This window comes from Triturus cristatus, chromosome 3_2 (genome assembly GCF_964204655.1).
Source record: "Triturus cristatus chromosome 3_2, aTriCri1.1, whole genome shotgun sequence".
In the NCBI taxonomy this organism is placed as follows: domain Eukaryota; kingdom Metazoa; phylum Chordata; class Amphibia; order Caudata; family Salamandridae; genus Triturus; species Triturus cristatus.
The window spans coordinates 281478285-281503020 of NC_140584.1; the positions used below are offsets into that span (position 1 = coordinate 281478285).

Below are 24736 nucleotides of genomic sequence, written 5' to 3' on the forward strand. Positions count from 1 at the left end.
CGCCACCTTCCCGGACGACTGGAAACATGCTGAGATCTACCCCCTCCTGAAGAAACCCTCCGCGGACCCGACAGACCTCAAGAACTTCAGGCCTGTCTCCCCTTCCCAGCCAAAGTCATCGAAAAAGCCATCAACGCCCAGCTTGCCGACTTTATCGAAACCAACCACGTCCTGGATATCTCCAAGCAGGATTCCGAAGCAATAATGCACAGAGACCGCCCTCCTCCCCATAGCCAACGACATCCGCTCCCTCCTCGACCAGGGCGACACCGCGGCCCTCGTCCTACTGGGCCTCCAACAGTCTCCCACCTGGTGTGACTAGCCATAATACTCCATGACACTGGTATCGGAGACAATGCCCTCAACTGGATCCGCTCCTTCCTCACCGGCACAACACAACAGGTTAGACTCCCATTGTACCTCTCGAAACAGTCAGATCAGCTGCGGAATACCCCAGGGCTCCTCCCTCAGCCTCACTCTTTTCAACGTCTACATGGTCCCCCTCGCAGCCATCGTCAGGAACCACGGGCTAAACATCATCTCCTACGCCGAAGACACCCAGCTGATCCTCTCCATCACCAAGGAACCCACTATCACCAGGAAAAACTTCCATGAAGGAATGAAATCTGTCGCCGTCTGGATGAACAGCTGCCTGATGCTCAACTAGGACAAGACAGAAGTCCTCATCTTGGGAGCCTCTCCCTCCACTTGGAACGATTCCTAGTGGCCCTCTGCTCTAGGAAGTCCACCTGCCCCCACGAACGACCTGCCCCCACGAACCATGCACAAAACCTCGTTATCGTCCTGGACTTCTCCCTCACAATAGCCCGCAAGATAAACACTGTCTCCTTGGCCTGCTTCAACACACTCCGCCTGCTTTGAAACACCTTCAGATGGATCCGCACCAAATCCAGGAAGACACTCACACATGCCCTCATCAGCAACAGACTCGACTAGCGCAATGCACTCTACACTGGCGTCAACCAGAAACTCCTCCAAAGACTCCAGAATATCTAAAAACGGCACAGCAAGACTAATCCTCAACATCCGCTGTGCAAGCCACATCACTCAACACCTCCGCTGGTGCTCAGTCGACAGAAGAATAACATTCAGACTCCTCACTCACGCATATAAGGCCCTTCAAAACACCAAACCCGCATATCTGAAACACTGCCTCACATTTCACATACCCAACAGACACCTCCGTTCCGCCCAGCTTTCCCTGGCTACCGTCCCACGAATCCGCAAGACCAGAACCGGAGGAATGTCCTTCTCCTACCTCGCCTCCAAGACATGGAACACCCTGCCCATCAACCTCAGGAAATCACCCTCCCTGACGCCCTTTAGGAAGGATCTCAAGACCTGGCTCTTCGGATGAACTCAGCACTTAGTCTGATCCGCTGTGCCCCCCCACGCAGCGCTTTGAGACCCTTACGGGTGAGTAGCCGTGCTTCACAAATCCTGATTGATTGATTATTCCAGATATCTGAATGATTCCAATAACTGGAGGCCAGAGCCAAGGTCTTTCAAGAGCCTCATGTTCAGAAAGAGCCCATGAAGGATACATATCTGCCTCCCAACTGGCTCGGTGAAATATTTCCTCTGCCATCCTGATCCTGAAACTCTAACTGTGGATGTTTTTCTGCAGGTATGCTAAACATGCCTAATTCTAGTGAAGCTGTTTTGGCGGGCTCAAGTTTGTTATCTGGCTCTAATGGATCATTCTTGGGATTCTTCAATCCTTCGCCAGTACCCAAAATGTTTTATGAATTGTTGTGAGCATTTACACAAATAGATTCTGGAGGGGGTCCATGGGTCTGACAGCCTGGGGGATTAAAGGAGGCAATGGGAGATCTGAAGACTTTAGATACAAGTTGAAAATCTTTTGCAACAAGGTGGGGGATAGAGCTTGGGAGATAATGGCCCTCTTGGTATTTGAAATGGGGATTCGATCCCGATGGAGAAGAGCTGGTCTTGATTTTTTTATTGGAAAAGCAGACCCAGGCCTTGTTTGTAGGGTAGCTTTGTGTTTTGTACTTTCAGCAGGACATACCCCTCATAAACAAGCCCTAGTATGGAAGAGTCTGCTGGTTTGAATTAAATGGGAAATGACTTGAGGCCACTGAAGTCAAGATACTCCCAGCTTTCGAGTTCCTGTCCAGGAAAAAGCTTTCGGCCAAGGTAGTTAAGTTGCTGTATCTACTGTTTTGCAAGGTTTCTGATGATCATTCGCTGGATTTGTGAGGTAGAATGTTTATACTGGATGAAGAAATATTCACAGCTGCCAGAACGATCGATTCCAATACTGGCTCTCTTTAATACCTGGCTTGTACAGACTTCTCCTAAAGTACGTGTTGTCAGATGCAATAAGGATTATTAAAATCTAATGGCAGAAATCCATCCCGGGAGGGTTCAACACTCCTGATTCTAATAAGCAAAAACTTTGGGGCAGTCCCTTCCCTACCATCACTAGATGGGTGTGCTGGCTATTGTTGAGGCCAGGATTGATAATTCTCATTAGGAACTCACTATGTGAGAGGTGCTAGGGCATCCAAAGCTCTCTCTGTAAGGAGCAATTTTGGAAAAATTATAGAGGCAGCGATTTGGCCAGCAGGCTATACTTTCCAAGGTTTTTATTTTAATCAGTATTGGGAATGGTCATATTGTTAGTAAGGTTTTTAAGAGGCACAATCCTGTCCTTCAATCCTGACACAATATGCAATTTCCTAGCTTTCACAGCAGAAAGTTTCAATTCAATTAAAAGGCAAGGCAAGGATTGCCCTGCTCCACAGACAGGAAGAGCCTAGAAGAGAATGATGATTGTAAGACGTATGCAATCGCATTTCTGTTTGTGGTTTTCCCAGCATGATCTGAGTAAAAGCAGTGCAAATTATGGTCTTTTGATCTGAAATCAGGGAGTCGATTTGTACAAAGAAAGAGTCAACACTGGGATCTATAGGACATTATAACCACAGACAAAAGGACAGTGAATGCCTGGTGTTCTGTTTTTTTATTTCACAGAATTGTGGGAACTGTAGCATTCAGATAGTTCTAATATTATTTGCTGTTTTGAAGTGTCTTTGAATAGGTAGCTGAGCAGAATACAGAAGAGAGAGAAGCATTCCAAAATAAGATTTTGCTACAAAAGCTAGTAAATGTTATATTCAGGGCTACAGTGGTATGACATCATGCTATGAGAAATGTTGTATGCGTACTGGCTTTTGCATGGAGATTTATTTTTCCATGATTGATAGACTTATCCATTCTACTGAGACTTACTTTGCTTTGTGTGGTCTTTGCCATTGGCAAAACTACTTTGTTTTCTTCCTCTTAGGAGACTGAAAATACTAAAGGTGAGAATACCTTTCACAAACTTCAGCTTGTTCTAAAAATAATAAATAATAATAAATAAATAATAGGTAAAAAGTTAACAGCTTCAACGACAACGGAACTACCATCCCATCAGCTGATAACAAAGATAGACACTTGGTTGTTCTTTAAAGATGAAAGATAATATACAATCCATACTGCATGCAGTGCACTGCTCCTCTTCTTTCCTTTCAATCTTCTTGTGCACCAAACATTTTGAATTCTAAGCTGTACATAATCATGAGAAAAATCTTTTATGGAATTGTTTTTTATTTTTAGGAGTTCTCTTCTTGCCGACAAGGCCATCTTCCACTTCTGCTTCTACAAAGCACATTCACCAATGGCACAGGATCCACTCAGACAGGAAATAAACCCACGTGTAATTCTTCTTTGATTAAATATTTTTTACAAACCATAACCATTCAAATCTTGATGTTTCTTAACCTGTAAGACAGCTGGTAAATTGGTATGCATCTACTATACGACTAAAATCACGTTTCAACAGGAATAAAGTTTATCACAATCTGAATGCACTTATTGAGGTTTTTAAGCTGCATGTAAGCTTAATAGAGGATCAAGTAAGAGAAAGCATTTATATAACAAAATATATTATATGGACAACACAAAGCTTTAGCATCACAATGCAGGAAAAAGCTCTTTCCAATGCAAAGCAGCCGCTGGACCAAGGGAGTTAAAGAACTGCTGCAGATTGATTACCTGAAGTCAAACCAAGGTCTGAAACCTTGGAAATACAACAAGTTAAGAAGTGATGTTAGTTTTTGTAAGAGGTAGCAAGAAGCATTGCAGTTTCAAAGGTACGAGGAAAGTGGTAAATTCCTTCTTGAACTAGCTGACTGCAAACATATAATGGATTGATAAGCCGGAGAAAGGTTCTATCAATGACTCTCTCTTTAATGACTGGTTTACTATGGTCTTTGATACATTCACCCCTCTTAATTTAGCACATCCCAAAGAGCAATTCCTTTTGCTCTGTGGTATGCTGATGACCTTCCTGCTGCTAAGCACTGTTGCAAGGCATTGGAAAGACAAAGACCTGATTATAGTGCCATCTATACAGAGTCTACACTGCTAAATTCAAAGCTCATGAAAACATTGTAGAAAAGTAAGGGTCACATACTTTGCTTCTGTCATTTAAATCACGTGCAATTCTAAGAGAGAAGTTTTTAAGATAGCGAAAAATGTTTTTCACTCTGCCAAGTTTCTATATCTATTCCTCCTTTTCCTGAGCTCTTTTTTTATGCCCATCTTTTGGCTACAGTGAGATTCATATATGATGGTGGTCAACTCTGAAGACCTGAATGGCATTGTTTCACAATTCCTGTTACTACAACTCAAGGACATTACAAACAATAAATATGCACTTAGGGTTAAGTCCGACTCCGCAAATGACAGTGTGTCCAGCACGTATTTTCAATAGGACGTGACTCTATAGCACTATAGTTTGTCTCCCTCTGCAATCTCGTTCTAGATTTTGCAGGTGTCCCTTACCAATGGAAAGGAGCCATTAGTGTCCCACTTTTGAAGAAGCCTTAAGCTTATTGTGGAAATAAAAGTAAACAACAAACTCTCCTCATTCACTGAAAGTAACATTCTTAATACTTTGCATCCAGGCTTCCGTCCACATCAAGAAACCTAGGTCACACTGTTGGCAGCAACTGAGGACATTCAAATGATATTAGATTAAGGTGGCAATGCACCACCTATTCTTTTAGATCTCAGTGCAGCCTCCAATACTGTCTCCCATGTCTCCCAGGTTACTCTAAACTGGTCTAGGCGGCCAATCATGGATTCTCATGGCTCTCCTACTTCCTGAGCAATTTTCATCATTTTCAATTGGTTGTTCTGAAGCCCCTCTGTCCACAAGCTAAGCCTTTAGTGACTCTCTCAGGGCACTTCACTGAGTGCTGCACTATTTAACATTTATATGCCGATGTATTTTTTCTGATGTCTTACGCGGGTGACTCTCAGATTGTCACCTTATTTGCAGATAAATCTATTACTTCTTACCAAAATTTTAACTCGTGCTTCTTGGGAGTCTTATCGTGGATGAAAAGTCAGAAGATTGGGCTACTGTTCTTTGGAAGGGCATCTCTTACCTGGTCACCGGAATTGAGCAATGCTCCATCATCTACAGGATGTGCAAAGAATAGGGCGGTATTCTTAGAGGTTAAGCTCTCATTAACAAAACAAATTAATACTCTCAATTCCATATGCTTTTTCCATCTGTGTATGTTACTCAAAGTGCTTCCTCTGCTTCTCATCAACTTCTGTTGCACAGTACTTTAGGCCATTATTCAGTCTCTGCGTTGATTATTGCAACTCCTTTTATTTGGGACTCTCCGAGAAATCTATCCAGCATCTGCAATTGAACGGAACCTTGCAGCCAAAGTATCACTTGGCCTTCACCAACCAAGCCTCATCTCATCACGTCTCAAAGACTTACACTGGCCACCTGTGCAGCAATATCTCATTTTTAAGACTCTTTGTGTCTGCCACAATACCTCATATAAACAAGGCTCTACATTCATAGAATCACTGATTCATCCTTACACTCCTGTTCGGAGATTACATCTTTCCGATGCACTATTGCTATCAGTTCCTCTTATTCTTCTTACTCGACAAGGAGGGTGAGCCTTCTCTTATTATGAATGGAAATTATGGAATTGTCTCTGTGTCCATCTTCACTCAGAAGTTAATCATCTTGAATTCTGTAGAGGTCTAAAAGATTTTCAGTTAGATTGTATGGCTTCATTACATTCTGTGCCGGAAACACTTTTCTAGGTAACAGTTTGTGCTTAACAAGTAGCCTTTGTTCCTTTATTCATTTTACAGGAAACTCTGCAAAAGATTAAAACTGAAACCCTAAAGTAAGTTTCAGCATTCCAACAAGATATGTCAAGGTTACCAGATTAGTCAAGAATCCGAGAACTGAGAAATCAAGGTAGCATACTCTCTAGAAGGACGAAAGTAATAAGAGGGAGTGCATCCCTAGATATGTGAAGGATCCATAACTAATGCCAAGGACATTCACATTGAGACAAAGGGGAAATCTTAATTGCTATGGAAACTATTCCAAGTAAAAGTATTTTTAGCACACACTAATTTATTTCATAGAAGGAAATAAATGCATTTGTTCCATGTTCAGTCTTATTACCAATCCTACATTTCGCTAATACTATTGACCAAATAAAAATGGAAACTTGGACAGGAGATAGTGAGAGCACATCTTGTCGGCATGCAAAAGCATAAAAATGTATATTTCCAATGCAGAGCATGCAAGGCAAAACAGCACAAGAAAGAGTAAAAATAAGGACGAGAGAAACAGCCTTGTTACAAGAAAAAGCTCCAAGTTTATACAAACCTCCAACATTAAATTGCTATGCCTGATATAAATGTTTTCACCCTCTAGCCTCTTTGACCTTTTCTGTGAAAATTAAAGAAAAAGAGGGAGGAAAAAAGAACAAAAGAAGCACAAAAAATTAAAAATGTGTTTCTTGCAGGATCGCAAATAAAAAAATGTCATTTTTTTTATTGCTTAGTGGTTTAGGTGAATAGCATGGACCCAGAAGTGGGAAAGGCAGGAGACCACAAGAACACACAGAAGTACAATAACCACAGTGAAAGGTCAACAAATTCAAGAAGACAGAAAGAATGGAATGATGTAATTTAAAGAGACAAGTGCCCATATTTCTGAATAGCTTCCATGTAGGTAATTGAGTGTGGCTGGTCGTATTTTTCTTTCAGTAGTCAATTGCTGCTTCGCACAGATATGTGTCCATAAATTACTAGTCTACATAATCCTTTATTTTCCAAACCTTTACAGGGACTACTGAATTCAACAACTCAGGTCACATGAGGCAGTATGCATACTCATGATATGACTAAGATGCTTTCAAGAGGACTCAAATGTTCCATTTAGTCACAGCAGTGATGATTACAGAAGAATGGATTTCTTTAGTAATTGTAAAAGGGCCCAAAAATGTGGTGTTACCAGCTGAACTAATGGAAAAAACAATTACCAATGTAAAATTGGGGGCTATGTGTTTGTGTCTTAACATGCAACAGTCTGCTGGGAAAAATGCCTTTACGCTAGCAAACATTTACTAGATTCACTTCCTGCACACATCTTTAATCAGCTAATCTCAGTTGATCATAATCTTACTGTCTGAGAATTGGTTTATCGTGGACTATGTACACACATCTAGGGTAATTTGAAATATGTACGCATTGCCTAGCTCATTCCTTTTAGCTAAGACTGTCCATTTTTAAGTCTCAACTAGGCAGCGCTTGCACTGTTTCTTTGAGACATGCTGTATTCAGGTATGGACTTGAAGCTCCGCCCATCTTTTCAATTGGCTCCTGTTTCCGTTCATTCTAAATGTTTTCTTTAGATTTGTGAATAGGTTTAGCAGTCCCTCCTTAGTACCACCTTTTCTGCTTTTGTAATCTGTCATGAGGACTGGCCCTTTTACTTGTGATGTTACTCAGTATGTTACTCAGTATGTTTCATTTACAGTCTGTGAGCATTATTTTCTTAAATGATTTTCTCCTATTGCAGCACAACATGCTTTTCTACAACTTTGCCCACTTTTCCACTCTCTGCTCCTCATCCGTCCTGCCTCCAGGCACCATGCTGTAGGTTTCAGCATGGCCCGCTTTTATATTTTTATTAGTAATGACGGCCACACATTACATTTTCAAAATGCACGGCTTGCCCAACTTGCACCTTTTCTTCTACATTATTTTCCCTTTGAAGCACGCCATGCTTTAACCATAGCGGCCGCACGCCTTCCTTTCTTCTCATCAGCGTACCAGCCAATGGTGGCCGCACGCCTTTATTTACAAAATGTGCTGCTTGCCCGACTCCAGCGCTTCATTTTTTTGTTACCAATGGTGGCCATGGGCAATGTTTACATAAAGCGCGGTCGCCTGACTAAGGGTGGCTGGTCTCGGTTACATCAAACGTAGCGCCTCCAGCAGGACGACGCCATGGGCAGCCGCATCAGCACCCACAATAGCAACTTCCACTGTGACAGGCTTCTTTTCCCAGAAGCACAAACCTGTGTCTGCACTTATGTGAGTATCAGAGATTGACCCCGAAAGATTATCAGAGGTATGGGTCACATATTGGTGACAATAGTATTATGAGCTTTTGCAGAGGTCATAAGAGTGTGTAGAGAGGGCAATAGCTTGCCAAGGTGAAATGTGTCTACATCCTAAAGGGGCTTTCACACTAACGCTTGGTGGTGGCAGGTCACCGCTAGATCAACATCGGCGAGACATATTGTCAATGAGGAGATTTCAGAAGGGGACTTAAACCCCGCCCCTCTTTTTCATTGGCTGGCGTCACTGTTTATGCTAAACGGTGGCCTGCCATTGGAAATGAGTTTTTTTTGTTGCCGCCCTTTCCCCTTTTTGTCCGGCCCATCCGGACAGGATGGTCTGCTTTGCGGCTGTCGCAAAGCAATTTCTTATCTATAGGGGGCGTGCAGTGGCGGGATCACGTTTCCTTGCTGTTTGACTTGCATCGAGGTTCAGGCAGAGTTCTCAAAGCTCAGCTCTATCGGCGCGTACCTGGTTTTGCTTTCGTTGTCATACCTCCCTGCACTCTCCCTCCCACCCGCGTCTCACCTTCCCCGCTCTCTTCTCCCTGGAATGATATTGCACCGCTCGCAGCCGGAGCTCTTCTTAGGGGATGGATGGAGTTACTTTAAGGCCTCTCGTTGCAGCGCATCAGGGAGGTATTTTAAAATAATCATTACCGTTTCAAAGAGCCCCATCACAGGAGGATAAATCTAACGGTCTAAAAATGTAACGTTTCCACCGGGCATAGAGCCTGGCGGTTTTGTAGAGATAAACGGTGGCTTCTATTCTAGCTGGGCTGCCGCCCCGTCACAGGGGGAACGCACGCTGGCGGATCTAGGGCTGACCGCAGAAGCTCTTTACCTGAGGGCGAAGCCCCCTCTTCACGAGAATTGCCAGCCGCGCCAACCACATGCGGAACTCCCGATTCCAGATACGGTCTGGACCTAGGGTGAGAGGAAATGAGTGTATTTCAGAGTCCGTGGGTGGGTGGTTGTGTTGGGGTGGGGGGTGAAGGCGTGGTCACTGAGGACGGGGAGACAACTATATTGTCCTAGCTGAGACTGCTTGGTTAGAAGTTGCCACTCCCTGCTGTTGTCTTCATTTCTGTCATCACTGCCCTTCTCTGCCCTGCCTCTACAATCGCGATCTGCCCTCTTTTCCTCTGTCACCCTTTTGGTTATTTTTCTCCTTCCTTGCCTTCTCTTTATTCACTTTTCTCTTCCCACTCCCTTTTCCGCTTTGTTGCCCCCCCCATTTGCAGTCTTTCTTTTCTCTCCTCTTTCACTTGCCCGCCCCTCATTCCCTTACTCTCTTCACTATGCTCTTCTTTGACTCCTCATACTTTATTCATCTCTTTCCTACCTCTCTCTGTGCCACACAGGCCTGTGCCTCCTAGAAAGGGCCCTGCTTGACACATGGTTCTTCCGGTTGCAAGTTACAACACACAAAACCTTCCCCTTTCAGTGGCAAAGACTTCGGTTTTGTTCCTGAAGCAGAGGTCTTGGGGCAGGAGGAGGGGGAGTGTTGGAGGAGGGGTCGGGGCGATGGTGATTGTGTGTGTGTGCGTCTCCAATCTGAATGATTTCACTTTTATTTATTTCAAGCGCTCTGAGCCAGCGGGTGGGGAGACGCCCACATCCTAAAAACAGGGCCTGAAATGATAGCTCTCTGTTCTGTGGCCGCGGCCTCCTGCTTTGCATGAAAATGCCCTGTGGGTTTTAATGAGGGTCTGGGATCGCAGGCTGCAGTGGCCCCTCGCTGGTAGGCCGTGGAGACCCCATTGTGCACATACATCTTGTAAGGGGGGGCCTGTCTCTTCTCTGTGAAGCTGCCATAAACCAGGACGTGTGTCAGCGACGCCTTATCTTCTTGGAAAGCACCTTGTCATCGTCACATGATGCGTTCAATAACATTAAAAACTCGTATGTTGCGATGGGGCTTTAAGCACTATCTCTCGTTTCAGAGCAGTGCTTCCGGAGTGGGAGGTACTGCACATGCAGTGTGTGGTCACCCAGAAGTTTTGGCATGTACTCACGGTTTTGGCCATGACAGCCCGAGCCAACCTTTACTGTAGAATTTATATAGTGTTTGATGTAAAGCTGACCAGGGGGGTGAAGCACTTAAATTCCCACCAAAGTGCAGTGAACAGGTACCTATGTCGAAGCATGTTCCCTGCTCTCTGTGCCATGGTGCGCCCAGCCGGGCACAAAGTATAAAATAATGTGAAGTCCACGCACGCTAGGAGGCGCGCGCGTGTGTATGTGTAATTCTCAGAGGCCCGCACATGGCTTAACTGACGTGGTTCATGCTCAGAAAATTAAACAAAATGAAGTCTTTGCCTAGTGAAGAACAGCACCTCTGCCCTGTAGAGCCAGATGTTGATCTGTTATTTTTGTTTCACGCACTGTTTAGTGTAGAGTCGTCTGTTTTTGCCTCTGTTGTGGTAAGAACTCTTGTATTCCTCACACAGGAGCCCTTTTGTGCTACCCTTATGGAGTGCAAGCTCTCAACAGGCTTTTTGCGTATGTGAGGCTCTCACAGATGTCTGGTGCAGGCGCTCACACGTGCCCCAAGCAGAAAGAGCTGGGCATTGTACCGCTCTGCGCCTACGCCAACTGAGCTGCACATGTCCGTAAACCATCTAAAAAATGCCAGGCCAAGTGTTAGCAGGGAGCATACAATATGTGACCACTCAGTCTAGCTCACAAGCTGAGCTGCCTTCCTCAGTTGGGCAGGCCGCTTTCCTGTCCCCAAAAATATGAACAATGGAGAAAAGGCAGGGTCGAGACGATGTCTGCTTTCAGGTGTTTGCTCTTTGACTTGATATATCTAAAGCGCCCTTTCTGTTGTTATAGATGGTGAGGCTCATTGCACTTTTTAAGCTATTTGTATTGTAAATAACAATGCCTTGTATTTATGTTTTAAAACCCAAAACATTAAAAGAAGGCATTGTCATTTACAATGCCAATAGCTCAAAATTGTGAGAATGCGAAACCTATTGCATTGCAAATGCTTGTTTTTAAACATGACTACTACAAACACTCTGTCTTCTCGGCTTTGTTGGCCAATGATGGGCTTTGCTAGTCCTCATTGGTCGGGTATGAGGCTGTGAGATCTGCTTTGGTTGCTGTCAAATGCAACAGAGCTTGATTGGGTCTTTGTTTTGGGCCTGGTTTATCCAATCCCTGTCTGCTGGGCGCCTTCTGATCCGTTACCATTTCATGCTGCATATCTCCAGCAGGTGACACCCCAAGTCCTGCACTAGAATGTGTTTTTTAATGTCTTTGCAGATCCTTCTACTGGGCTCAGCTCAACCTTAGAACATCTGCTGCCTTTGCGTGGATTATTACCTACTTTAACCTCCTTCATTTAGAGGCATACCGTTCTGCTTTTGCACATTTATTCCCTGTAACCAAGTCTGCTCACCTAACATTGTTCATATCTCTCACAACTGCTTTCATGAGCAATCCTTTTATACTGCTGTGTATTTATCCAGCAGTCTCTCTAGTGGCAGAATTTCTCCTGCAAAACTAGTTAGTGTGCAGTGTCACGAGTTATCCTTCAAGTTTCAGTGCATGTGCATTATTGGTGGAGAAACAGTACTGTTATATCAAGTAACTACAACTCCACTCTCCAGCAGACCTTAAATTTCACAGCACTCATTCTCTGCACAAGAGACAACAGTACTCACACTCCAGCCAGGTCCTTGTCTGCTGCTCCTTACAGACATCATGTTTTGTTTAATCGTGAGTCTTCATTCAGACAGAAATCCACCTGGTAAAAAGCTTTGGCGTTCCAGCTCACCAGATCATTCATGTGAACTGAGACAAACAGATCAATCAAATTAAGTATGCAGCCAGAAACGAAGTCCGCCTGATGACCTTTGACAATGAAGTTGAGTTAGCAAAGGTTGCCCAGACTCATTTTAATAGCCGGTAGCATTGGTGTTTTTTGAGGATGTACTAGTGCAGTACCCATTTTAGTCTAGCAGCCTGTTGTATGTTTGTACTCATGAATTGTATTTAATAAAGAATTCAGGCACTCTGGTTCACTTTCCAGGATGCCTTGTGATCAGAGTGCATTTTTATTGTAAGTGTGGTTCTTTTTTTATTTAGCCTCTCACTTCCAATAAAAACAAATGTAAAAGTATGCTCAGATGCAATTTGTTTTTTATAATTACATTAAGGGTGCTGTACCTTATGTGGGTAATAGAAGTCCCTTTACAACTCCACAGGAACACCTAGTAACAGCCTGTGGTACTGCACCCTTTCCTTGTATAGTGGATTTTCTTTTATTAGTTAGGCTACTGCTGGGATTTTCTTTTTGAAAAAAAAAAAATCAATCGAACATTATCATTTGCAATGCCAATAGCTCAAACTTTCACTAATGCAAGACCTATTGCATTGCAAATGCTTGTTGTATCAGCTTCACTGTTCGTGCTTATTAGCACAGTGATTAAGAATTAAATGAGCTGTACAGCTATAAGCCCGAATCTGCATCCACACAATGCCAAGCAACCTTGACTATGTTTTGAAATATTTATACATATGGAATTGAAGTAACTTTCAGCAGTGCCTTTCACTGGTGACCAGCTGCACAGACTAGAAAGCAATGAATCCAAAATGAATCATCTAAGCTAACTGGCACCAGCATGCCTCATCTAGAATAGGATATGAAACCAAATTTGCACTGGTTTGTAACAAACATTGTAGGAGCTTCCTTAAGAACACAAATAGTAGAATACATTTTTGGTTGGCAAATGGCTCCTCAAGTTAGTAGAATGTTGTTTTTGCGGTGTGTTTAATAATTCCATTCAACTAGGAAGCTACCTGTGAAGATATTCAACTGATAACTAGAAGCAATAGTCCTGTTATACATATATATAAATAAATATATATATATATATATATATATATATATATATATATATATATATATATATATTGTTAGACGAGGCACTTTAGAAAATAAAATCAGCACACACAGAAATAGGGCACCTGTCTCATTAAAAATGAGAAACATAAACTAGGCATTGAAGATTTCACTCAGCCAAGTCTGAAGTGTCTAACCTTCCTCATTCTTATCAAATCGTCCTCTCTTTCTGTTGGTTTCTGTTTATAGTGATAAAAAAAAGGTTGTTGGTTTACTCATACATATGTGTCAGTCAGGATCTTTGTTAATATAACCATTGGAAGAGAATCTGATTTTAAAGACCAGCACCAACCTGTACTTGGTCTCCATTAGTAGTCGCCAGTTGAGTCTCCGTCTGCTCTTTCCCCACCTAAAATTTATAAAAGTAAAAAGTTTCTTGTTATCAAACACGGACTCTTCAGTAACAGCTTTTCAACACAAAAGAACCATATGGACAAAAGAAACTTCACTGTATGCTGCTAGCCAAATGCAGCAAAAAGGCAGTAGAGGTTGATTGAACCAACTTAACAGAGACTAGAGATGAAGTGGCAGATGTGCTATGTACAACCGTGGTCATCTGGGAGTCAGAATGGTTGAGCAAATAGCCCTTTACTAATTTGCAAACTATAGATTTAATAAGGTTCACAGTCTGCAATGGGTTTAGGTTTTAGTAAGATTTCACATGTGGGAATAGGGACAGCAAAAGTGCCAAGAGGATGTAGGGTGTTGATCAATTCTCAAGCTGGAGAGTAATTTGCAAGGAAGATGAATTTGATTTTGGATGGGTTCAATTCTAGACAGAATAAATTCATGTGGTCACTTCCTGTAGGAATATTTTCAGTTTTGTTAAGTTAGTGGAGTCTGAAACGAGAAGGTATACCTGTGTATCATCAACGTACTGGTATAGGTAGATAGAACCTTTTTGTAGTATTGATTTAAGAAGCTCAACAAAAGTAGTTGTGAAGACAGGGTTGAACCTTGTGGGGCTCAGTCTTACTAGGGGTACATTTGATATGAAAGAGTCCAGCTTTACAAATTGCGTTCTTAAGGAAAGAACAATTTTAGCACAGTTAATTGTACAATGATTCAGGAGGAATAGGAATAAGTGGTGATCAAACAAGTTGACAAGCTACTGAAAGGTCAAGCAGCACCAAATGGCAAGTCTTGTCCTCAAATATTTTCAAAGCATCAGCTTATATCTGATTTGCCACAGTTTCAGTACTGTGTTTGGATCAGAACCAGGATTGCTGTATATGTAGTTGGTTATTGGCAATTGTGATTTATTAGTTGTGTGGGAACTGCTTTCTCAATGATTTAGCCAAGAGAAGGAAGTTCAGAAAACAGCCAGAGGTTTTAAATATCACTGGAATCTAGATTAAGACAATACCATAGTGTTTAGGTTGGTTCAAGGTAGCAGGCATTACTGGTAGGTTTGGAGTGCAGGTTACTGCTTCCAAGACTGTCTTCAAACCACTCTCTGGAGTAAGTTGCAACTGGTCGAACCCACTACCATATAAGGGTAAAGTATTGAACTAGAGTATTAGGTCATTCAGTAGGCGTGCAAGATTATTGTGTTCCTAGAATACCCATTGTAGACAATAATAATGGTCACATTATTACCCAGCAACCCAACTGCTCAAGAACTACAAAAATGACTCATGGGCTGTGTGAAAATTTTAAATTTAATTTACCAGGCACTCTTACCGTATCAGTGATACTGAAAGGAGGCGCCCACAGACGGTATGGTGTAAAGCATCAGGCACAGAGAAAAATGATGGAGCATAAAATAATCAGTTAACAGAGGTAGGTCCAGCCACAGGATAGTAGAAATGAGGAGTTTCACACCATCTAGCAGTCACATGTTTCAGGAATCCATTAGTGTTTGATCTGAGACAACTGTGCTCATATGGGTGGTACTGTTAGTGAATAATGAAGCACCAACCCCAAGAGTAAAGTCAAATGTGGCACAGATGTTTAGTTTCATGGTGGTTTCAAGTATTTTGACACCACAGGCATTTTTTGTGCATGGAAAATGTAGGTGCATGGAGAAATGGGGTGCGGTCTGTCTGCAGCGCAGTGAGTGAACATGTAATACTGTTATATCTTGGTTTCATGGACAGCAAAGAAAAGGAGGAGAGGGTGAATCCAAATCAGTGATGGTGGTTTTAATGCAAATAATGTAAGCAATCCACAGCTTGAGTAAAAGGGAGTTGTTGGAGGTCTTATATTTCAAGGCTCTTAAAGTTATACTAATCTTAAGTCGTGTTATTAAGAGGAAAAGAGGTCTCCCAGAGCTTTGAGGGATAATTACAGGGGGATACATCACTGATTTGAAGTCAGACTACAGGAATATTCATGACAGGAAATGGAGATATAATGCTTGGAGAAAACTACAGAGACTAAACGTATCTTGCAAGTAACTTTTCATTAAATCTAGCAACTGGCAGAATAATTTGCTTACCTTCGCTAACAATGAATCTGTTGGTTATTCTACAAACCTGAAGATTCCTGACCTCATGGAACTCCCCAAGTGCTATACTATACCTGGAAAAGTTAAACTAGCTCTCCAATATTGTAGATGGCACCATGGCTCCAATTCAAAGTCTGTGCCTCCCTGGATTTGACTTCTTAGAGCCATATATAGCACTACCCCGGTAACCTGACATCAGTTCTCGTCCTTTTTTCCACACCTTTAGAGGTGGAGAGAGATTGCTGAAAGTGATAGAAATACAATGCGGAAAAAAACTTGAATGTTTATAAAATGTACAACACTCTTCAGACTGAGGAGGGGAGTCGGTCGATGAGGAATCTGCTGGTAAAATTTACCAGAAGGAAAATGTAACCCTGTAAGCATCCGTTTGTGGCATGTATTGCTGTAGAGTCACATGCTTTGCATGCTCCTACCATCTAGTGTTGGGATCTGGAAGCGTGCAAGTTGGTTTTCTTTTAAGATGTTTTTTCAAATCCCGAGGTACAGTGACTCCTCTTGGTCATAATGTGCATGGGAATAGACTCAATTGTTAGATTGTTTTCCCGGACAGCAGGTTAAAATGGAGAGTGAAAGTAAGTGATAAATAAACAGATGATCATGCATATAAGGAAAGACTAAAGAGAAGATATTGCAACAGCCACATGCGTCTAGGGAGGAGGGTGGGCATATGTTAATCTACAGCACTACATGCCACGAACAAATGCTAACAGTGCAAGTAATATTTTAGGTTCAAGGCATGTGTGGCTGTAGATACACATGCTTTGCAGAGATGGAAAAGCAGTCCTCCACAGAAGCGGTGGCTAATCTGTGGGTGTTGTATTTGTTTGGAAACGTGTACTTAGCACTGCCTGACCAACAGTAGCTTGCTGGTGTGCTAGAACATCCACACAGTAGTGTTTAGTGAAAGTGTGTGGTGTAGACCATGTAGCTGCTTTACATATGTCAGCTATTGGGATGTTCCCATGGAAGACTATTGAAGTTCCTTTCTTTCGAGCAGGGTGTACTCTAGAAGTTGCAGGTAGAGTTCTTTTAGCCTTAGCATAACATGTTTGAATGCATTTAACTATCCATCTGGCAATGCCTGATTTGGATATGGCCTTTCCTTTATGAAGTGGTGAGAAAGCTAAAAAAAGTAAAAATAAAAAAAAATGTTGTTCTATCATTGTAGTAGATAAGGGCTCTTTTGATATCTAATGTATGGAGAGCCCTTTCTGCAACAGAGTATGGTTGTGGGGAAAAATAAGTAAATCAACTGACTGACTGAGGTGAGAGAGACTACCTTGAAGGAATTTGGGATTGGTGAGGAGTACAACCCAGTATGGAATTGGTAGAAGGGTTCTTCCAAGGTCAATGCCTGATGCTCACTAACACAACTGAGTGAGCTAAAAGCAATTAAAAATGCCACTTGCCAAGAGAGAAATTAAAGGGGGTTGGTGTGTAGGGGCTCAAATGGAGGGCTCGTAAGTCGTGTAAGGACAATGTTAAGATTCTATTAGGGTGCAGGTGGGACCTGTGGCGGAATTACTCTTTTGAGACCTTCCATAAAGGTCTTAATTACTGGTATTTTGAATAAAGTAACGTATTGCCAATTTTGAGGATGAGCAGCTTCTGCGGCCAGATGTAGTGTTATGGAGATGAATGATAGGCTAGAGATCTTCCATTTGAAGAAGTATCGGGGGAAGACTTGCAGCTAGAGTTCCCACTCGTGGACTTGCTGCCACTCCTGCTGAGGAGGTCGTCAAAATCGTTGTCCATCCCGGGAAGGTACCCACGTACAGGTGGATGTTGTGACGTAGAGCCAAATGGTCTGATCTAGGTGACAGAGTTGTGGGGAACATATCCCCACCTTGTTTCTGTAGGTAGCACATCGCTGTCATATTGTCATCTCGGACTAGGACAATTTTACCGACTACGTGAGGTAGGAAAACTTCAATGCTAGATGAACAGCTAGACGCTCTAGGCATTTGATCTCCCAGAGGCCCTGCAATGTGAGATCCTGTATGTGTACACCCCAAACCATAATTGATGTATCCATTGTAACAATGATGTGTGGGACAGGGTCGAGGAAAGTTCACCCCTGCAACAGGTTGTTGGTGTTTCACCACTGCAGAAGAGTGTGGCGGCTGATCAACACTAGATCGTCCCAGTGACTATGTCTGAGACCAATGTTGAGCCAAACATTCCTACAACGGATGCATGTGCAGCTTAGCATGAGGTACTTTGGAAATGCAGGAGGCCATCATGCCTAAGAGGTGTATAACTGTCCTGACCGTAAACTGGTGAATTGTTAGAAAAGGGGGATTAGCGCCTAAAAGGATTGGATCCTTGCAGAATTGGGATAAGCTAGGTCTATTTCTTTGTTTAACATAGCTCCTAGGTAAGCTTTAATCTGTAGCGGTTGGAGCTATGATTTGGTGGCAGTGATGGTGAACCTCAAGTTGTGAAGCAATTCTATTGTGTCCCGAGTGTGAGTTTAATACTGTTGACAGGTGGTGGGAATACGTGTCCTCTTCGAGACATGCTGTATAGAGGATATGAGCATGAAGTTCCGGCCACTTTCTGCCCATCTTTCAAATTGGCTCCGGTCTCTGTCCTTCGTAAATGGTGGCTTTTCATTGGTCAACAGGCTTAGTAGTCCCTCCTTAGTACTGACTTTTCTCTTCTTGTAACCTTCCATGAGGACACCCCTGTTACATGTGCTGTTACTCTAGGTTTTAATTACAGCCTCGGAGCGCTATTTTCTTAAATGGCTTGCTCCTGTCTACTGTTGCAGACAGGACACGCTCTTCCGCAAAGCCTCTGCTGGATAAATGGTGGTTGCGCCTTTCGGTTGTTAGTTGTAGACAGAGGTATTCCGAGGGCGCCTGTTCTGTTCCATGCACTTCCCCTCCGACTTGTTTTATTTTGCTCCAGCATGGTTTGTCTCGTGTCAAGATCTGCAAGTTGAATACTGCTTTTGAGTTCATGTGCCTGTACTGCCGATTTAGTAAAATAGTTTATTTAAAAGTATTTTCATTGAAGCTCTTGTTTTATTTTGCCCCTGCATGGTTTGTCTCGAGTCACGCATTTTGATCTCAGAACAGTGCAGAGGGTGGGTCCCCAACTGTCCGAGGACTTGTAGCTGCGGTGAAAGGTTTTATTCAGCGCGTTAGCTTTCCCTCGCACTGCTACTTCCCGGAGTGTCCAACAACGTGACATGGACTCCAAAGATTTACTGTATGGACCGGGGCAGCGCTTCAGTCCCGAAAACACTAAGCCTCGCCCCAAACTTGTAAATATAGATGGCATTACCTCATTTATTAAAGGGAGTCTGAGTCATGACACCAAGAAAAAGAAAAACGATCATGGGCGTTGATAAGTAATTACTGCTGTTTTCCATTGTATGATAAATAAATTGGACCCAAAAAGGTATTTTTCAGCAGCTATTGTTTTAGAGTGCGTTCTCCTTGAAAAAATCTTTATGAATCTCACCATTTCTGTGTTACACTATCTAAAGATGCTGTGACCAATCAGACTAAAGCTGAATTTATCTTGTGACAAAGAATGTAAACCTGTACTGAATGAAAATAATGCATTACCTCCATATAATACAAAATCTGCATTATGGTAATTTCCATTAATTCATAAATGCTGAATATGTATGTTTTTCAATTAACTGAAAGTGTGTTATGAAGAAAGGAAATGGCCCCGACTGCTGTTTAAACTGCGAAAACAGCAAATAATCTGGGTTCAGTAGCCCGGTAGGCCCCTGGGCCCCAATACCACTACACCAATTGAAGCTACGCCCCTGGTTACACAAGTCAAAAAGAGATTCAATAGTTGACGGAGAATACATTAGAAAGGAATCCTATTGTGACAATTGCCAACCTCTTTTTTGAAGTATTGCACCCCAAAAAGCAGGTGATGGCAGTGAGTGAGAAAGGTGTGGGGATGTTTTGTTTCTGCTGTTTGCCCAAAGAAGCAGACTCACATTTCACATAACGTCAAGCCCAATTGGCTTCATCAAATGGACACATTTTTTTAATGGTGTGCTTGGGAAATCCCCAAAGTGCACTTTTGAAACACTTCCTGTCCTATCCTTGTGTGAAGCAGTGATTGAAAAATGAAAAGAAATCATTATACACAGTAGTTCCACAAAGTAGAAAACTTGGTGCATGCTCACAGTAGGTTTGAGTAGAAAAGTTGTGCGAATATTTTACAGAACCACTGAATAATTGCTTAAAGGCCGACCCCCCCTGGAGCCAGACCCCATGCCCTAATATCACTGTTGGTGTGCCAATATCTGCATGAAATGTGCCATAGTAGTATCATGCTGACCTTATTCGAGTATGCAATGTTCTCCCACGGCATGTGAACATGTTTCACATGATCCTTTGAAAGTCTCATATTAACGTGAAACTGTAACATGGAATCTACACATCTCCTTATGCACAAGAATTAGCCGACATATATGCAATGAAGATGCCTAAAAAAAACAACAAAAAGTTGCCTGTTTTTGAAAAGCAAGTGAAATGGCGGCATTCCATTTTCAATGTAACTGAATCACTGTTCCGCATTGTAAAGTTACAGCAGCCTCAGGAGCTGCAGAGGAAAGGACATCTTGAGATCAGACAAGGCACAGTGGTTGCAAGGGGGTGGGTGGCAAATGGCTCGGATGCCTACTCTGTAAGTCTGTCTCTGATGGAGGAAAAGAGGTGGTCACCTTGAAGATCCGGGCCTTATTGTAAATAGGATCTTTTAGTAACCTTTCACAAAGTATGCCAAATATATTAAAATACAGCAGCTACTCATTTCAGTTTATCATACCTTATTTTGGTTCAGTCTATTACCGAAGGGCCTTGCTGGGTTTATATAGCGTTCGACTTCAACTGTTTTCGGATAATCTTTAAATATTTGGTATCTTTACAGCTGGCCAAACGCTTCACTTTATAGTGTAGTCCCACTTCTATTACAAGCGCTTTCATTTATAATGGTCCCAGTGCTACATCCTCATTTTTTATCCTCTAGGTAGTGCTGCAGCTGCATCTGTTCCAAGTGCTACTTCTCTGGTCCCAGTGGTAATTCCACATCATTGGTCTTCTAGCCACTGCTGCTAGCTGCTTCTCTGGTCCCAGAGGTAATTCCTTATTCTTGATCCTCTAGGTAGTGCTGCAGCTGCATATTGGGACCTCAACTGACCACATAAGGTACTGCACCCTTAATACAATTATTAAAAAAAAAAGATTGCAGCTGAACATACATTTCCATTTGTTTTTACTGAAAGTGAGATGCACAATAAATAACAATGGTGCATTTTTAACACAAGAGCTAACAAGAATCTCACTTTCGAAAAAAACAAATGGAAACATATGCTCAGTTGCAATCTTTCACTTTATAATTGTATTAAGGTTGCAGTACGTTATATGGCTAATCGAGGTCCCTTTACAACTCCACAGGGGCACCTGTTAACAGCCTATGGTACTACGCCCTTTCCTTGCTTTGTGGATTTTCTTTTATTGCTTATGCTACTGCTCGAATATTTTTGACAAAACAAATTAACAAACAATATAATTTGTAATGGTCATAGCTAAAAGTTTCACTAATGTGAGACCTATAGCATTGCTGGTTAGTGCTTGCATCACTTTGTAGCATATGAAATTGTTAATTTAAAAATATAATGTTTAACTATGAAATCTGTTGACTTCTATTAATTAAATTAGGCACTAGTAGGATTTTCAACTTGTTTGAAATAGGGATTTTAATTCAGTATTTCTAAAGATACCACTTGAGTCAGATTCACATTCTGAACTGACAAAAACAACAAAAAAACTGTGACCACCAAAATTACAACTAACAGCTATATACTAAAAGTCTTAGGCCCTCATTACATTTCTAGTTGTGACATGCATTTTAACAAGAGTACAAGAAATCTTCTGAAAGTCGCTGCATGTTTGGCTGATATATTGATATGCACTTTTTTTAATCTACTGCCTGAAAGCAAGCCATATCATAAATCATCAGATTAGCGAGAACTGTCAGTGTACTCAGTAATGGGCAGAATGAAGTAAAGTTTATTTGTAATTCATATGGCATATATTAACCATTTTCTGTCCGCATTCAATTGGAGTTGGAGGAGCTTTCTCTTAAATTTTTCACCCTACTAGTCATTCAACACACTTATGCAGCCAACATCAGGAATTTGATTAATCTTCCATTTTTATTTATCAAATACTTTTACACAAAGAACCACTACAACATAGTTTCATGTTTCTCTTGTAAAGTTTTTTAGGGGTAAAGTACATGCAGTAAACCTATTGAAAGGGTTTGATAAAACTGTCAACACTAGGTGCACTGAAAATGTAAATCCTTAACTATAAATATGAAATTCTTTGAAATTTTTAGGCTAGATATTATGTTGGTATCCATAGCTTCATTTGTGGGAGAAGTCAGAGTACATACAGCAAACAGAAGTATGAGTGATTTGTAGCCACAAATGAAGCACTAGTATGTGCTGACAAAAACAGAGATGCATTAGGAACAAAATAAAACACAAAGCAACATGCTAAAGTCTAGTATATCACTTCGTCTTTAAGCAATAAAAGTATAATTTGAAAAGCTCCTATCTTCCCATTTAAATGTAGATTTTTGTATAGTTGTTTAGAATGTGAATTAAACTTGTTTCTGTAATATTAGGTAGTTAAGGTTCAAATCACAGAAATTACTTAGGCAGGGGTCAGAAAGCTTCCAACAGTGACTTAGTGAGGGTCGACAATAGGTTAATATTGCTTTTCTAAATCAATTACATTTTAGTTGAATTTGACATTGAATTTCAATTTCCATACATTTAAGTGATACATTTATTGTAAACTATTAAAATGTTGCCCACATTTTGTTCTTTTTTTAATGTAATATGGCACGAGGAAGCAGAATTGTATATCTTCAAAACAGTTGATGACTTTTTCATTATTTTAAAGAGGTTTTACTCAATTAGTCCCAGCCAATTTGTTACTTTGAATGTGAAAACTGATTTTATTTTCAGTCTGCATACATTCAAATCTGTTTATGTTTTATAAGAAAACATAGTTATATTAATAAAATGTGCTACATGCCTCAACCTTTCCAATAGCCACTCCAAGGCCATCACTGAACAAACTGTCACAGGGCTCATTGGAACTATGCGCTTAGCAGGAACACCGCTGCTCGGTAGTATTTAACTCTGAAAATCCACCTGTTTTAAGCAGGTAAAGTCTCTGGGAGAAATACAAGTGAAAACTAAAATCAGTACATTAACTCCAATTTCCACCTGTAAATCCTCAACAAATAATCCTCATGATTTACCAATTTCTAGAATTATCAGCAATGGTAAATTTAGAGGTGGGAGGGGTTGCTTGAAATACCAGAGATTTTAACAGGCCTCAAATTGAGGATTTTGTTGCTTCATCTTTTGCAAGGCTTCTACTGGGCAAACCTGAAAAAGCCTTAACAGGTCACTGTCCACTGTGAAAATGCAAGGTTTGCTTATACCTCTGAGACTATTCCTTCTTGATGTAGTATATTTAAAATGATCTTTAAACAAAGTGGAATATCTATGTAGGTCATGTGCGATACAACAATGAATACAGAGAGATGCAGAAGCGAAACAGTAAATGTAAAGCGGCTGGCATAAACAATTGTCGAAAGGGTCTTTGCTGTGACATGGACATTAATGCATGAAAGGCCACATCAACATTTGATACAAACTTTGGAGAAAGCACATTCATGATGAATGTGGTATAATTAATCCTTGCTTGCTATCCTTCAACAACTAACTGAAAATTATCTCGACAACAGCCATAACACAAAAAGATTTTTACAAAGAAGATTAAATGAAGTTTGGCATGGGTATCCCACTAAGGGAAGTTATGCAAATGTGTCCCCTCTTAAGTTTCTACAAACGAAGGTGTTTCTAATTGATACCTTACTAGATAGAGGTTCCAGAACAGGTTGCATGACCCTGCAGGACAGGAGTATGCAGATCAAATTAGGGACCAATCAAGAACAAGCACAGGCAGTACTGATGTTTGTTTGCAACCAGAAATGAATAATGCAATTGCGAGATGGAAAGAATCATCATTATGTATTTTCTTAAAATCTAATGGTCTCTGGGTAATGTATGTGCAAAGCAACAGTTTGCCCTAAACAATGTAGAATCCGAAAAAAACGAGAAACCTCACACTAGGGTACAACATTGACATTTGTTTGTCCCACAGAAGAAGACTGTACCTTCACATCTGTTAGCTCAGGATTGATTCTTTCAGATGCCGTCTCCTCCTGCTTCACTTCTACAGCTTCTTTGACCACTCTGGACACCAAAACTTCATTTGCATCGGTTGAAATGGAATGGCTTGGATCTATTACATGCCTCTGGGCAATTGCAGGAGCAGAGATAGGCCTCAGATTTCGCGCAGGAGTTACTACCACTGCAGCTGAATGAGGAGAAACCAAGCAAGTGTTTAGGATAGAGAATCTTGTCAGGGGCTCATTAGATTGTTACTTCACAAACCACGGCATCACTTCAAATCCTGTTAAAGCTGGGCCATGCCATTAAGCTGAATTATTTTTACTTGTCCAAGCCTTGAAAAGCAGTTAAAGTAAGCTTGCATATTGGAAATAAAGCCACACACATTTAAGTTGCTTTTGAACACATTTGGAAAAATGCAGGTAAACTTTAATATACAATAAAGTGCAAGGTCTATCAAGTATCAGCTTCATCCCAAAGCCGGAAAATTGGAATCAATAAAAAGCGCCTGAAGGTAAGCCGATAACTGTATGGGAGAGCCCTAATTAGAAACAAAACTGTCAATACAATTACTAACCATACACAATTAAATTTATCAGTGT

General features: G+C 41.5%; 1 protein-coding gene across 15 annotated transcripts in view; it reads right to left on the reverse strand.

The window, feature by feature from the left end:
• Positions 1-24736, reverse strand: part of EPB41 (erythrocyte membrane protein band 4.1) — a 796630-nt gene that overhangs the window by 138579 nt on the left and 633315 nt on the right. For 9 of the 15 annotated variants that reach the window (XM_085647607.1, XM_085647621.1, XM_085647608.1 and 6 more), the window contains 4 exons: positions 24119-24321; positions 13700-13756; positions 13545-13586; positions 6752-6814 (listed from right to left, as the gene is read on the reverse strand). In XM_085647607.1, the coding sequence (XP_085503733.1) occupies positions 6752-6814; positions 13545-13586; positions 13700-13756; positions 24119-24321 (365 nt within the window). The remainder of the gene's footprint in view (positions 1-6751; positions 6815-13544; positions 13587-13699; positions 13757-24118; positions 24322-24736) is intronic. The other 6 variants (XM_085647620.1, XM_085647619.1, XM_085647615.1 and 3 more) reach the window with 2 other exon arrangements.